The following is an 18,521-nucleotide window of genomic DNA, read 5'->3' on the forward strand; positions in this document are numbered from 1 at the left end:
CTACTGTCCCCCAGTAACTACAACTACATCAATATCACTGCGCACAATATGTTTAGTTTTTTTAGTGATAGTTATTTTTTATGTGTTTAGTCTAATATTATACATCTAGCGAAACGAGTTTAATTTAGATTAGGACATTTATAATATCAACTCACTATAGCTGCTGCATCGCTGCCGCCGCCGCGTATACGCGTATATTGTATACCTATATATATGTATCACGGAATGATTGTTTTATCCTGGACCCGACAATATACCAGGGAAGCATACCAAACTTTTAATTTAAAAAATAGATACTTACAATAGTAAAATGTTTAATGTTGTGTTCTTAAATGCTTAAATAGAAAAAATAAAAATATTTTGTTCCCTGAGATGATTATATTGCATGGTTCACGACAAAATAATATACTATACGTCAAGCGACTTGGTCGACCCAAAAATAAACGTCTTTAATGCACCATTACTAAAGCGTTAAACGACTAATGATAATAATAATTGTATAATACGTACAATATCATGTGCCGCTACTCGTGCGAGTTATGCGAAGCTCGTCGACGATTATTATCTTTCCGCTGTTGGATCACCAAATGGCGTCTGTTGTCTACCATTATAGATTGGTAACATTTACGTATTTAGACTGCAGAGCTAAAGAGATGTATGTGACGATGTCACTGACGCCTTAAAATATAATATCATAGTAAATATCCGAGTTTCAACGATAATAAAAATGAAAATATATTATCATATTGTCGGCTGCGATCAATATTTAAGTCATTTAAATTACGAGATTGTTTAACCCGACAACACCATTAGGTGAATCTTGTCAATTGTTTATCAATAATTTTTCTGGTCTCGTTTTCAAGGGTTATCGGAATGATAACTTAATATCTATAGCAAATTATTCACAAGTGTAGAAATATACGAGTAAAAAATTTCATTAAAATCAATGACCTGACTATATAGTGGCGTAATTCTAATGTATAAATACTAGAAACATTTGAGTTTTCAATGTTACAATAAATATTATTTATTATTAATTAACAATTATCATACTTAGCATAAACAATATTATTAGTTATAGTTTTAATTTTTAAGATAAAATCGTAATTTAATTTTAATTAAATATTGTGAATATTATTTGTTACTTATTATTTTGTTTCAATAAGTAAATATTTCAAAAACAAAGTTTAGATTTTTTTAAAAATAAAATTGCGTTTAATTCACAATATGATGTAATATTTTGTATATTTTTCTGATTCAAATAACATATTAATTAGTTTTATCATATCTGAAATATGGAAGTTAAAATACATATATTAATATAGTAAAATAAAATAAATATTATAACAATATGAAAGTGAAAAATGGAAATAATAACCCCATGAATTTTTTTGAAAATATGATGCACCTAATTTATTTTAACGAACATAACAACAATAACTTTTATTTAACACTATATTTTATTATTTTTTGGATTTACGATGAAAATAATAATTTTTAATTCTATTATTTTGTCATAATTTTTTTTTTTTTTTGAATATTATATATGAAATATTTGCCTATAATCTGTTTAATATAATTTATATACGTGGTTATATATTATAATTTATTGTTATTGAAATGTTTATATATTTAAGTTATTCTTCTTTTTATACATTTTTTTTTTTTGACATTATTGATTTGCGTGGAAAACTAATAACTTTGATAGGTCACAATACACAACCATATTTCGGTTATCATTAAACAAGCATATTAATATTGTTTTGACTTTTATCCGGCCAAAAATATTAGTTAATATGTTTATTAATATGATGTATAGGGAATTCGTAAATGTATACAGTACCGATGTCAAATAATCATTTTCGCCGAAAATTAAAAACGCTCTGTTTTGTAATTTGAATATAATTTGTTTTATTTGTATTTCAATGTTTCACTCTTTTCAGATTCCCTCTAATTAATAAACCGATATATTCAGTCATATTTTTTAATAAGAGCTAATTAGATCCACATAAAAATTATAAAAACAATATTTGAATAAATCAAATTATTCACTCGTAAAATAAATAAATTTTATCCTATTTATAATGATGTATATTTACAAGTATTGAATTTTATTTAGTAAGAAATAATAATCTTGTTTTTGTATTAGTCATAAGTCATGACTCATAACAGTTTTAAATGTTTGCGTACCTATAGTAATATAACCTATATTATACTAATTTTGTTTTATATTTTTTTAGTTTATTACAGATTATTATTATTATTAGAATCATTTGACATGTCATTGTTAGAAGTTTTGAATTTTAATTGTAAGAGCTAAGATAAGCTGGAATAGTATTAGTATAATATTTTGGTAGAAATATAGAACATGCTAAAAAATATTTTCTTATTTATATCAAATTTACGTGAAATGTAATTTCTTTATTCTATCTGTTATTATACTTTCAAACGGTTTAAAAATATAAATAATATTCATACTAGTTATAATTTTAATAGAAGAAAAATGTATATAGAATTTCTGTATAAATATGACATACTAATAATATGACTATACATAATGATTTGTAAATAAAATTTACAAAAAGCATAAAATATACGATTGTATAAAAAAAACAATTAAAAACACGTGATACTTTAATTTTTTTTAGTTCATGGAATAAAAACTTGGTAAAAGTATATTGTATTCTGAGTGTAGTGCGCGAATCGGTGTAAATGTAATATTATATCTAATTAACGCGATTTTAATTGCCATAGAAGACGACGAAAAAAAGAACACATCACGGGCGGTAGTTTTAAAATCATTAAATCGTTGAATACCAACTACTATAATATATGATAGTCATGCGTTGAAAACACACTATGACGAAGGTCAGGAATATAATTATTAAAGGAACAGTTTTTTTTTTCTAGTGTGGTCGAGAATCCACATAAAAAAACCAAAAAAATATACTTTTGTCATTCGTTGCTGCTACTGTCGACTACGACGATGACAACCGCATCGTAAATCACAATTAACTACTTGGCATAATAATATTATAATATGTTATTACATATCACTATTATTATTATTATTATTATTATTATATGTATGTTCAAGATGTTCAAGTTTTCAAATTGTATGATTATATTATTAACGCATTCGTACATAATATAATAAAAATTGAAAATAATGTATGGAATACATTATACAGGTGACACGCGTTGTAATGTTATGCATATAGCATATGTAATATAATATTAATTACTTTCAACTATTTACTATACTAACTCTAATGAACCAATGTGTTTTTCGGTTTTTTGTTTATCAATATTATGCTACAGTAGTAGGTAGGTATAATTAGTTCATTGATCGCTATCCGTGTCCTTAAAACATTTGTGTTTATTAAAAATAAAAAAACACTGTTTATTTGTTTTTTCTTAGTTCGTTATATTTTTATGTAATTTTTTTTTCGTAAACACAAGTTTTATTATTACTAAAATCAACAACCATTAAAACGTCTGAAATAACTATTAACTATCGAGTTAGTTAATTAAGAATATAATTTGATTTCAAGAGAAACTCAAATAAAAAACGCTTTAATTCCTAAACGATAAATTATTTTGCGTACTATCTACCAAAAATATGTTTCATTATTTAAAATTTTTATATTTAAATATTTTCCCATATTTGTTTCTTATCATATATATTTTTGGTATAGTTTTCAATAAATATTTAGAAATTGTATTGTGTTTATGAGCAATTTTTGAGTTTTGACTATAAGTGAATTTTTAGAATGTTCTGAATACCAACAAAAAAAGTATTATGATCTTTTTAAAAATAAATAATGACTACTAACGTTGGTTAGGTATAATAATATTATATTTATAAATGTGAATTATACACGATAATATACGAGTTCGCTTGTACGAACGGTAAAATCTAACAATTTATTATATTATTTGTAAAAGTTAGATAAGAATTATTAATGTACCGTACTAATGTGTTAAAATAAATAATTCTAAGAAAAGAATGGCAATTCGAAATTATATTATTGTTAATTAATTATTATTGACTTCATGCATAACAGCTAATTATTTTAGTCGATTCCGTTAATAATGCATTTATAGTTCTTTTTAAATTTATATTAAGAGTATTCTTGTATGGTAACTGAAATACAGTTACATGGTTGTAACCTAACCATTGGTTATATTATGGTACTTCGAAATTTTAATTTTTAATTTTTAACGATTTAAGACAATATTAAATCGATATTTCGAAGTCACAAATGCATTTTTTCTTAATGAATTATTATGTATATTTTAATTTTAAATGTATTGAAATCCGCTCCCTAATGATAACAATAGAAATACGGTCTGCAGAAGTCGCGTGCGTCTACTAATCACTATTTACTATACCTAACTTTAGTATCATGGTGTGGTAGTTGCGGCTCGCAAACCAGACAAACCGGTGTAGTTACGGTGTGAGTGCAGTGTGTGTGCGTGCGTGCGAGATTGGCCGCGAAAGGTGCACACGGTGTGCGCGCGCGCGCGTCGAGTTCGGCCTGGCGCAGTCGGCCGGTCGTCGTGGGACGGTGGTCGTCGCGTTGTGCAACCGGTTCGTATCGTCGTCGTCGTCGTTTCTTCGTTTTCTATTCATCATTTATCGTCCGATTTTTATAAATATATACCGTCGCAGTCGCCGGACTTGACAGGTATCGTATATTTCGGCCGAACCTTCTGTTCATCGTGCGATGGACTACCATTACGACGTCATGAACTGCAGGACTCCCAAGGAACAGTTCACCGAAGGGGTAAGTGTATACACTCATGAGTCATGACATTTGACATTTTCACCACCCTGACCGCGATGTACAAACATACAACGGATGTAGGATTAGCGACTTACTGAGGCGAATAATTAGTGTAAATCCATTGTGGTCACTATACTACCGTGGCATGATAACTCGACTAAAAAATTGTATAGTTAACGACTCGACGTCCTCTATTAATTTAGTTGTAATCCCAGGTTAGGTTTATACTTATTATGATTGTTATTATCGCAACTGTAGTGCACAGGTCCTATGTACTGTAATTTTATTCTACTTACTGTACACGCGATATTAATGAGACGTGCCCTTTCGAATTCACGAATATCTACACTATATTTTATAGGTACTTAAGTCTGTTATTACGTTACTAGCATAGACAATTTATAAAAGAAAACTCGTTATAATGGAATATAGATATAGGTATATGGTTCTGCGTTTTATTTTTGTTACGATTAAGAATAAATAGTTTTTTTTTGCTAACGATCTTCCACGTGAGTCGACATTATTATATTGTACAAATTTGTATAGGAGTTCTTCACGTCCGGTATTGAACTCTACTCGAGTGGTGGTCAGTGAACTGAACGACCGGTAACGCACAGAGCTCGTACATATTATATATATCTACCTAACAATAATAATATATAATCCGTCGGACACGCTGCCCGAATTACCGAACACGTCGTCACTCTTCACCTTCGTATGTAGTATATACCTTTTAACAAAACCGACACGCATATGTTGCATCGTAAATACGTTTAGTCGGTTTCGCAGACTCCTTTCCTATGTATATTTACGAAGGAAACCGTAAAATAAAATCGTAGTTTAACGACATCATTAGATGTACTATTATTGTTATTGTAATAGCGTCGTATTGACGGTAAACGGTTCGAGTGGTGTAGTTACATTCTTCACGACACCCGTTGATGGTCGGAAAGTGAAAAAAAAAAGTTTTTGTACGTAGTCTTTGCCGCCGTGGCGTGTTTACCCGCCTGATGTAAACACTTAGAGTTTTCGAGGATTCTTGTTCCCCCACACAGTAATTTATACGTACCTATATATGCGGGGGTATAAATGTGTACCTATATACGGCTATAACTGTCCACCGAACGTGTGTATTATAATATTATTATAGTTGTACAGCAGCTTGCGTAAGTTAAAACACGGTCCGTGTTGTTGGTGTAACGTGATGTTATATAGCACGTTTCCATATAAATAGTATGGTGATGGTCCACCGTGATTTCCCATTCATCTAAGTAATATAGGAAAACAATATAATGCGGTGAGTACATACATTCATGAGTCGAGGCTTATCCATAAGTCATAAACTCATAACTATATTGTATAGTTATCTAATATTAAATTAGTTAATAAAAAAAATAGTTAAATATTTTTATAGAACCTTATAAACAATTAAAAAATTTAAAAAAAATTCTTAAAAATAATATATGGTTCTTAAAAAACCTAATACCTATAGTAATTTAGGTTGATCGCATTGTAAGCAACTATCAGTCAGGATTTATTTTTTTATACGGGGGCACGTGCCCATCTATCACCCCCACCAAAATTACGTCACTCAAAGTAACGTAAGCGTATGTGCAATATAATAGTAGTTATAGTAATAAAATATAACATTGTAAACGATACGATAATGATGACTATTCGTAGGGGTCCACGGTTTATATAGCCATGTACGCCTTCGAGATGCTGCGTGGGTACCGTTGATGTGTGTATGATATTATGCCTCATTTAATATTTATTTTATATACTTACCTGCCTACAAATTACAAATGTACAACAGCTGTTTACAATAAAGATAAAAATATATTAATATTAAAACAACGTATAATATATATAAATTTATATAAATTGTCGATACATTTACTACGGGTGTCGGTGTAACGTGTAGCGTGTTTGACTTTTGTGTCGCTTTTATTTTCTCCGCGCAAAATTCGCATTTACGTGAGAAATATAACACTTGCGGCGACACGCCCGTTTTACGATTTGGCCAATTTCGTTATCAGGTGCTATTTATTATACCTTTCTTTTTAAAACAATATAATGAAATAAACGACGCTAACGCGCGCGATGTACCAGCGCGGAATATCGCACTCCGATAAGACCGACCTCGGCACAAAGCGAAAATTCGCGAACACGAACGAGACATTAAAATTAAACGAAACGAATGGCACCGTATCCGTCTCCATGAGAATTTTGTGCGACGATGATATTATACTAGCAAAGGGATATCTATAGGATTATATTTATATACAGTATATCCACCAACCCCTATTAGTGCCCTGACTGCAGCAGCGGTAGGTTTCAGGGAATGTCGGAATACCGTGGTAAAAAAACAAGACAAAACGAGCCACCTATAAATACCCCGTGTTTCGAGAAATTTTCGTTCTTTGCCCGACAACTGATTTCATACGTGCTGTGTCGTGTGTTCGCTGCTGCAATTGTTACGCCACCTCAAAAATATGACAGATAAGGTAAGATTTTTTTCACCCGCCTGTTTGGTAAATTTTAAATTTTTCATAAACTAGTTTATAATATTCCACTTCTGTATTGTAGCACCCAAACTCGATAAGGACATTCACTGATGTCATATTTGCCATTACCTCTCGCAGTTATTACTAAACTACTTCAGTTAACACTAAATTATCACCCTTTGGCCGAAACCCACTAACTCTTTAAAAAATTTAATAGTTCTCTTCGCTACGCCTCTGCAGTCGGCATGTAAATATACATAAGGCGTTGCGGGTTTTTATCACCGAAAGATTTTGTTCTGAAATGCATACAATATGAGCATTACAAGCGCGACAGGACCTAAATGTTGTTTGCCCGTAGATAATTATAGTATTTTAATAATATGTCAATTTATGATATTATCGAACCGTTTCCCGTTTTAAAATCAAGGTTTATCGGGGGATGTTCAAAAATAGGTACCTACCTATTTATAATGTATAATCGCGCCTATGTCAGATAAATCTGTATCAGAGGTAAGTACGCGTGACCTTTATAATTATCCATGTACTATTTATTATGAAACACGTACGTACATGGTGTATAATATAATGTGATTTTTCGGGTTAAGGCCGGACGCGTACTCGTGTATGTGTGTGTGTGTCGTGGTAGAAGGGGGTGGACACGCGCGATCTCCCGACGCTGCCGCTGACCAGACCGTCTGTTGGACCGTATCGGCATTGCACCTTGCACATTATAACGTATAAAGTTATTATCAAAATACACGCGTCGTCAGTGTGGTGGGCGTCTGACCTTGAACGGATGAGTTGTACTTCAAACCTGTGAGTGAGTGTGTGTACGCTACCACGCTGGGAAATCAAAACGAATTCATGAGTCGGTTGACGATTCTGTGGTCGTTTCGTGACGTGTTGCAAACGTATACGTGTAAATGTATGTTTAGACGTTTATGTAGTGTTCGGTGATACCTACTCGTTCAGCCGAGAAATTCGTTCGGTTTTTGTGTGATGTTGTATCGTAGGTAATTTGTATTTATCAACACACGTTCGCACTACTGCAAATAGTAAACGGCAATCATTACACGAGTACCTATATATAATATAATGTACACCCAGTGGATTTGATATTATTAATGATTTAAAATGTTATTTTAAGTGTAAAATCATTAAGATACGACCTGCAGTCTATGTAGCTGCCACGTGATAATAACTGAATATATAGAAAAAAAAAATGATTAATATTATACTCTTGTACAGAGTGATTTACCGAGCGTGCTCATCCCTTATTTCATTCAAGTGCTTGGAATTTTTAAATGTATTTAAACACTATACTTTTAAATTCTTGAATTTTTTTTAACTACTTAAGAGTGTCCCATGATGATACAAACTTCTATTTTTCAAATGACAATTTCCTATTTTTTTACAGTAAATAATAACTTACAATAAATATTGTTACTAAATATAGTGGATAATTTGATTTTTCTAAGTAACAATGTGAATGAATAGATTTTTAGTTGTTGTAAATATTCTAAATTTTTATGTTAAAGATAATAGTCCTTAAAAATCGTTTTACAAAATTAAAAATTATATGAAATATGAGATCTTTAAAATATTGTACATTATACCTGGATCATTTTTACAAACTATGAATGCTAATAAATAATAGTCTCATAATCCTTAAAATCCAATGTTATAAACCTGTTAGTATGAGTAATAAGTTATTATCCTTAATACACATAGTAAAAGAATTTAAAAATTACTTGTTTGAAATTTGATTTTGATTGATTTGTTAACATTTTCAAACTAAAGTAGAAAAAGAGAAATTATTTTCAATATTTCAACAGATTACTTACCTATTAAGTATAAAAAAAATTTAAGAATTTGAAAATATGGTCTTGTAATATATTTAAAAATTCTAAAAATCGGTTTTTTAATTATTACATTATTAAAAAAAAAAAAAAAAACATATTTGATAACTCCTGTTGTATATAATAGATATATTATTAATATGTGTATGCTGTCGCAGTATGCGTTATTCGTGACGTTATATATTATGCATTATGTATGCATAATAATACATATTAAGTATTTGCAAAGGAACATCCGAAAAATTTTCAATCGTGTAACACAATCATTGCGTACTTATAATAACTTGTGTTGTACAAGTTACGAGGATGATTATTATAAGCGATCGTGGTATTCCAATTATTTTAACATGTACTTAGTGTCTTTTTACGCACTTCTACTCGTATATAAAGTGTTTACATGTACTTAAAATATGATAGTTCTTATTATAAGGATTAATAAATTAAACTGTTAACCAAAAGTGGCTAAAGAAATCTGTTTTTATTTATTGTCAATTTTGATACCGACTTATTTTTTTTTAATGATTCGCTATAGTGGACATAATTATTTTTTATAGGATGTATATTTTCATAAATATACGTTTATTTGATCCTAATAATATGAAGCACGAATTTTCTTAATGCTGGTTTACCTATTATATTACCTGATTTAATTTAATTTAATTTTAATAAATAAAATATACTATACTAAATACGTTATATATTTAAATATTATAACACATAAACATACGCATAAATTATATAATATATATACATCATTCTTGTATATTTATGTATTGAACTTAACGATGTTTAATTTTTTAATTAAAGTTTTGAGTAAATATACATTCTATTATCACACTTAGTAAATTATTACGAGATATTTTAACAAATATTTTTATATACCTAATGCAAATATTTTATCATAACATTATATTAACAAAAATAATTGGTTCAAAATGTTTTTTATTTATTTTTATTTATTATTATAAATCACTTTTACTGATTCCCTTGAAACGATTATCTGTCGTAGTATTCTATTTATTATTACAAACTATCTGTACAGAATAGGCTCAAACAAGTACATAGGAACTCGTTTACACGACTTATATAGTATAATTGTACTAAAAATGTCTGCAAGCGTTTACTACATACGCAAGTGGAAAATTAACTGAATATTTTTTATTTATTTAACCCTGTCTTTGTTCATGGAGGTATGCATTTTAATAAATTACCAAAGTAACAATCACTAAGTATAATAATATTATTTTTTTTTCACTTTTATATTTCATTCACAATTGCATATTTACATAGTAGATTTTTGATATTACTATAGATTTAGTTAATTAAAAGTTTTTCGTTTTCAAATCCTCAATAACCAAGTTTAAAAAAAAAATATTTATACCAAACAATTTTTTTTATTTTGACTTATTTTGTTAGTATATAACTGTTATTTTTCATTAAATATCTGTATGTACCTTCATGTTTTTGTTCTCATTTAAATTTTCTTGCCTTCCTATAAATTTTTATAAAAGATAGTAGGTACAAGATAATATTCTGATTTGCAAATTTTACTCTTTAACCTTTGGTTTTAATCATTTTAATTTAAAATTTTAAGGATCTTTATTATTCTCAAAATTATAAGTTTAAAAAAAAATTTAACTTATATGATTTTCGTATCAACTATAACATACTTTACACACCCTGAATTTCTGCTATTAAATATTTTCTTGATATAATTATTTCAGTCATAAGAAATTCAAATTTTTTTAATATTCTGTTTATTTGTAGTGACATATTAAGAATTTTTTTTATGGGGAGAGGGATCAAAATAAATTTTAGTACCAACAGATGTAGAAATAATTATGGATTAGGTACCGTCTATATATTTGAATATTATGCACCTATATTGATTTATATTGAATACAAAATAAGACTACAATAAACTTATTATTTTACTTATTAAAATTAAAATTACAACTTTTTGTGGTCCCATGATGTCAGAACTATTGTTTGTTGTTTTGTGGTTATGAGATAATATATAAAAATGGTTAGCGCATGAAAAAGACCACTTAAGCTAAACAAATAAATTTATATACAATAAAGAAGATAACATTTTTTATGTTGTTATGTTTTTATTTTTTTTTAAACTTACTATTGTTTTAAAATCTATTATTGTTCAAACTTAAATCAATTTTTATATTAATATATTTAGTAGTACCAAAAATATAAAACTATGACACAAGAAATATTGTCTTCTATATTGTGTATAAATATGTTTTTTTTTTGTAGTTCGAGTGAGCCTTTTTCATACTAAAGGTTAGGTGCCCTCTTAATAGGAATAATATAATTTGTAGTGTTTTTGGCTAAAATTAATTCATTATTTTAGTTCGTATTACTAATAGTAATATAAATAAATTATAAAATATTCTTAGAAATGTTTAATACAAATTGGCGATCACTGACTAGCCGTCTCCACCTTGAATCATTTTTTATTTATAATTATTTATTATTAAGTATAAATTGAATATGTATTCAATCTACTGGATTAACCTACTTGATGATGAGGTATATTTGAAACCTTCTGCCTATAATACAGTAGAACGATTTTCCCAATTTTTGATGAGTAGTGTTTTAATACGTGTACTGCAGATGTATTGTTCTTAAAGAAATTTTACATTGTGAATAAATATAGGTACAATACTTAAAGTTTGTCTATAATATAATGTAAGTTACTTAGGTATATAGTTTTATGATAATAGTTTGTAGAAACGAGTTGGACTTATACAATTATTTGATGATTAATGGTCGGTCAAGAAATTTGTTTTATAAGACTATAATAAATTAATAAAATATCATCTGCTTAAACTGCGCATATTAGTTAGTTAGTTGCTTAAAGTCATGCAACAGCGGACAAGTTAAAATATTTAAAAATATGAGTTATAAGTTATAACTTATTTTTCTAAATTATCACCAGTAGGATTATTTGATATGTGGGAACATAATATAAATACCTCCGAAAACAATGGACAATGAGTCATGTGTACTTATTTGCGTAAACTCGCATCTCGAACAAACACAATCTAATGGGTGTGTGTATAGTATAAAATGTATAATATAGAGTTCACTGTTTTCTTTAAAAACCTTTTATTGTTTTTACTCCTATGCAATATATATCTACTTGGTTTAATAAATTATTATAACTTTTTCCTCTAGGTAATGGTTTATTTCTCGCCGATAAACAAAATAAATGTATAATGTGTACTATGTGTTAGACTACGTCACTATGGAAGTAGCTCGATTTAAATTTTAAGCAAATTTGATTATTGCGTAAGTGCGCTTATATTGTTTTTATATTTCCGAAAGACTCAATATGTTAATTCTACACTTAATAAGTCTAAAAAGAAAAGTAAAATTGTATGAAGTAATTTTTTTAATGTTTGCACTACTTGGTTTTGTAAAATATAACTTGATACTTCATTACTAGAATAGAAATGTTTGCCTTGAAGAAAACATTAAAAAATAAATATTTTATAGTAACGGAAAACTATATTTTAGATGAAATTATTTACATGTAAATTTTATAGTGACAATGTATACTTTTAATAGTAATTTAAAATAAATAGGAACAAGTCAAACATTTGATATTATACTTATCAACTGTCATTAATAATCATAATATTAAAACTGTAAGCGTATAATAATCGCTGATACTGTAAAACACTATTCAGTATAAAATTATAATTCTAAGAATTTTTAGCGTTGGATGATGACGTGCTTGAAATAAAATCCGTTTTCAAAATAAGTCGTATTTATAGAGACTACTTACAAACTAGTTACTAGAGAGACGCTATGTAATATCTATAGCGCCTCGATGGCCCATCATCGGATCGAACGTGTAGTTTCAACTATAAGAAAGTATATAAAAATTAATATTGTACATAAACATGATAATAGTATACTCATATACATTTTGACATTTCTTCATTTTCATTAACTATTAAGTACTGTAATTCGAATTTCACTTTTCCAAATTAATTTTTGAATGGCTGAATTTTTGAAAAAATAACTGTTAAAAACTAAGAAACCTATTTTTCATTGAGTAGAAAAATTTACTGAAATATTATAATAAATTATATTGGTATAGCGTTATTATGAAATAAATATATAATACAAAACATAGCACTTCTGCTGTAATGAATAAGTTAAATGATAAATTTGACTTCGTTGAAACATTTTATATGAAAATTAATTCTGATCTTGAAGACTACTGTTAGTGAATATTTTTAAAAATATTATACTTATTCATAATATTTCTATTCGTAGTTTATTTTTGTAAAAGTCAAATAGAAATCGAATTAATTTTGCTCAAAAAAAAATTTAAAAAAATTGTATTTATCATATTTTTAAATATAATATTATTAAGTAACTATTAATAATTTATAAGTAGGTATTGGAATTTTAATGTACATCAAAAGTACAAAATATGTATACTCTAATGTGTTTATGATAGTACAAATATGCTTTAAAAATATGCACATATTTTTTTTTCATAAATACAAATATTTTTATATTTTATAATTTGTACTAAAAATTTATAAATAAGAACGGGAAATTTTATGTCAACTAGGGGTTTGAAAAACACAATATAATAAAACCTATTGAAAACATTCAAAATAAATATAAATTATATTTATAAAGTATTTCATTTTTTTTTTTTTTTCATTGTCAAATTTCAAATTGTATACTAATATATCAAATCATCTAATATGCTTAAAAAAATAGTAAAATTGAAAAATGTGCTCTTAAAACTACAATATTACTAAATAAAAAAAAAAATATACACTTTAACTTTTAGTATGTTTTTCATAATGTCGTGAAATGAATTTCAAGCTTACTTAACAATAAATCTAATAGCCCAAAAAACATGTAAATGCAATAACTTCCGAGCCCTACTTATTAGTTAATACTTTATATCAGCTTACTGCAGAACGTAATTTGAAGAATAGGTTTGTGATATACCTAAATAACTTAAAATTAATTTATTTTTAAAACGTCATTGTGTATAGTAATTTACACTATAGTAAAAAGTTGCAAGTCCTAACGAACAATATTTTTTGAAGTACAACAAAATAACTAAAATCTTTATGCACAAATGCATAATTCTAAATTTAAATTTATATGTTAACTGCTTAGTTAATATACGTTGAAAGAATATGGCTTAAAATATTTATATAAATATAATACTATTATATATTTCATACTCGTATTTTCACTGACGTAGTAGATTGCCGTTAAAAGGTTGTCCTTGCACCAAACCTGAACAAAATTGTTTTCGCTCTCTTCTCTCTCTCTCTCTCTCTCTCTTTCTCTCATTTCTCTCGCGTGATCATTCACTATAATATACAATACGTGTACCTATATCCACTGAAGAGATCGAACCATGTCCATATACGGTCGTTGGTGCCTAACTGAATGCAGTGACGTCACTGCTGTATCACGTGCCAAAGTGTCATCGTTGGTAATTATTACACCAGGATTGGATACTTCCGAATTCTTCAATTTGTTTATTTTACGTTTTCAAAAACTTGCATTTTGTTTACTATTTAAGTTCTCTGTGGCTTCACACATTTTTTTAACTGAGTCCTGATATGTTTTTGATTTAAATTATCAAGTAGGTAAATGTCTTTTTGAAGATAGATCTAAATTATTTATTCAAACGAGTAATTATAATTAAAAGTATATGATAATACGTTTAGGCATCTATCTAAAATTGTATTAGGTATTTAGGAATTCTATCTTTAGATATAAAATTAAATATGAAAAAATGTTTCAAAGTAAAAAATTATTTTCAAGTTATAAAGAATTAAATGCAGATTACTATGCTTGGTGATTCGCTATATACATAATACTGTGTTATATTTTACACGTTTTGTTTTGTTTTTGTTTCAGGGAGCTGTAGCTGATGAGGTGTATGAAGGAAGACCATGTCTGGAATGCCACGACAATTGCGCAGGATTCGCGCCACACCCATGGAGGTAAAAAATAATATGTTTTACATAATTTAACCAGGTCCACGTGTTTACTGCAACATGTATGATAAATGGTGTATATAAATTCTGGGTACATATACTGGGTTCCACCGAATGATAAATTAAATAGACATGATACAATATTAACGGATATGTTGACTATCCTCATTGTTTTACCTTAAAAAAATTAGAATAGCAGGTAACAATATTGACGGGAAAAAAAGAACTATGATGAATTATTACGGTCAAAGTAAATTGTTTATGTGTAAAACATGTGTTAAAATTTCAACCGATATTAAAGTATTGTTCTATGATGGTGTTATAAGTATTTTAGATTACTAATGTCCAATGACTAAGTGAGTCCGTCTGTTTGTTTAGTTTCATGTTATATCTATTTAATAATTTTATATAAATGTCTGATTAAAGTTATATTTTTGTAATTTAATAGTGAACTACAAATAGTAATATTATAGTTACAACTAAACTTTCTAATGTATTTTTGACCTTCTAAACGGTTTTCCGAATAGAAAAAAAATATTGAGAACTCAAAAAAACAATTATATCAACATATAGCTTCCGTATAATTGCTAGGTTTTCCAAAGTAACTTCGACACTTTTTACACTGGCTGTAAACAATTATTAATATAGATGTATAAAATAGTAGTTATGTCATATTTTTATTGAACTTTTTAATTTTATTATTATTGTTTATCATATAAAATTAATAGAAATTAAACGAAAAATCAAGATCAAACTTATTTCAATGAATCATATTATCACCGTTTTAATCTATTACATTAATGCTATGAAAACATAATATTATACAAAAATACATAATTCGATTAAAATGTAAACATCGGTAGGTAAGAAATTATTTTCAGTAACCGTTTTAATCATTTTAATAAAATAACGAATTGCACGTCCTTATCGATAAATGGTCAATGGCCATTTGATCGAATACACTTAGAGTAGATTTCATTAAATTTCATTAGAATAATTCCTTTTTTCTTTAATACACTTTGATTTTAAAATTATCGTATAATTATGTAGTTTAACTCTTGATTTAAAATATTACAAAAAATATATAATTGTATGTATTAGATGCCTATGGTATCTATGTATACTTGCAATCCTAATTCCATTTTATTTGTTCTAAAAATAATGAAAAACTTTGTCAGTCGTTTAGCTTTTTGTAAATCGTATGTGTTTCCATGACTATGTTTAGGCGTTATGACTTATGAGTACTGACTGTTTGGTTTTTTAAAATTTATCACACTCAATGTGTATAATATCATATTATATGTGATTAGTATATGACAGTTAAATGAAGAATTTCATTATTCACATCTTGCACGCTAAATGATGTCATACATTGTATATTGTTTATGAACTCCGTAAAAGGATGTAAACGTAACTAATATTTATGATAAATAATTTATCTATCATTTATACAAACATTAGACTGCGGGACTTTTTGATTTTTTCGTTAAGTTAAGCCTTTCAATTTTTATCAACACGAACCGTTTGAAATATGTCGTGTTCTATCAAATAAATACAATTTAAAGAATTAATTTACGAAATTGCCATGCGTCTATAGTCTATACAGCATTGTTCAGCTATTATTATATTTGCTATTAGTTAGTAAAACTGTACGACGGGCCTTATTGAACCATGACCACGGGCAATTGTAATGATGTTGAACAAGCGTTAACCAATGAACACGAAACTTACTGTCTTTGATCGTGTTTTCTTTCATTAAAAAAACTATCATGGAGTGTTATGATGATAATAAATAATAATTACATATTGCATTTAATTATATTTTACATGATGGTAAGGTGGTAGACAACGATTGTGGAGTTTTTGAAGCTCAGTCATGAGAGGGAGGGTGATGATTGAAGTATTATGAATTGATACTGAGAGTTTTGCTTTGAAGTATTATATTGATATTTTTAACGGTAATATTTAATTTTTATTTTATTTAAAGTAAATTTTATAATTTCATTATTATTTCTATTTACATACAATTAAAAGTCAAGGCCAACTTCCAAGGCGAGTAGTGTAAAATAATATTGCATGACTATAATGTATTAATATATTATTATATATTGTACAAATAAACTACAAAGATACCTATCTATTTAAGGTATCGTATACTATATAATTCATAAGCTATTAAGTGATATTTACCATGTTGTTATTAGTATATCACTAAGTAGACTATTGCCATACAAAAATCGTGCGTATACCTATGTTTAGTTGTATTATAGCCGAAAATATCAGAGGTTGTGGGCTACAAGCTGATTTTTATTGCAACGCCTCTTTTAATACACCAGACTAGCATAATAATCTCGACGCTACACGTACGCGTTATAATTCTCCCTGTCGTATATTAGATACACATAGCATTCTAAATTTACGTTCAACATTTCCAATTCCTTTTTTGTTTTGTTTTTAATTTAAAATTAAAATAGTAAATTTAGTGTATAACAATTTTAAAGATAGTTGTTTTCTGTATTTTAATTTTTAGAGTGTGTTATAATTGTTTATGTAAATACAATAGGTATATCAATTTGAGAGTACTTAATACTGTTATAATTAGACAAAAATAATTTTACCTTCTATTTAATCGTTTATTGAATAAGCCATTTATATTATCGTAATATTATATCGTATATATTTGCTATATTTGGCTCAATTATTTCTGAAACGTCTTGAACGGGTTTTCGCCAATCACTTGGTATCGAAACAGCTCATTATAGGAATATCTCATATAGTTGAGGAAAAAATGATAACTTGATGTGTGGGTGTGATGGGTGTAATAAACCAAAATTAACTTAACAGTTAACGTAAATGGTATAATAACATTATGTGAAGAATTATGATTGTGGCGTTTCAATCAAACGCTCAACTGGTGGACTGACGACGTCTGTGCCTCGTTCATGTACGTTTATATAATATAATATAACTTCAAATAACATTCAGTGGATTTTGCATACATTCAAAAATAAAATTCCGTTGGCTTAAATATGTCTTGCCCGAGTGTTTGTATTAAAATAAAATTAAAATAACAGCAATTTTAGAAATAGTGACACGAATCGTTGGCAGGTGCGCAGCGTCCCTCTGTTTATAATACAATAATATATATAATTTAACGCTATACGATGTAATATTATTATTATTACTGTCGTGTGCGGTGTGACGTACCTACCTCCGACAAAATATTGTTATTAATTATTATTATTGCTACCATCATCGTTCGGTGTGTTGGCCGTCGGCCACGTGCCGCGCAAACGGCTCAACGGCTTGGAGCGAATTCGCGCGCTCCGACTGCACCGGAAGCGCGCCGCCTCCTCC

At 27.9% G+C, this 18,521-nt stretch overlaps 1 protein-coding gene across 1 annotated transcript in view; it reads left to right on the forward strand.

Annotated features, from left to right (window-relative positions):
• Nucleotides 1-4,573: 4,573 nt before the first annotated feature.
• Nucleotides 4,574-18,521, forward strand: part of LOC112597848 (four and a half LIM domains protein 2) — an 87,803-nt gene continuing 73,855 nt past the window's right edge. The window contains exons 1-2 of the mRNA XM_025344080.1: nt 4,574-4,790; nt 15,085-15,170. Coding sequence (XP_025199865.1) covers nt 4,731-4,790; nt 15,085-15,170 — 146 coding nt within the window. The 5' untranslated portion in view covers nt 4,574-4,730. The remainder of the gene's footprint in view (nt 4,791-15,084; nt 15,171-18,521) is intronic.

This window comes from Melanaphis sacchari, unplaced genomic scaffold (genome assembly GCF_002803265.2).
Source record: "Melanaphis sacchari strain LSU unplaced genomic scaffold, SCAv2.0 Contig43_pilon_pilon, whole genome shotgun sequence".
Classification (NCBI taxonomy): Eukaryota; Metazoa; Arthropoda; class Insecta; order Hemiptera; family Aphididae; genus Melanaphis; species Melanaphis sacchari.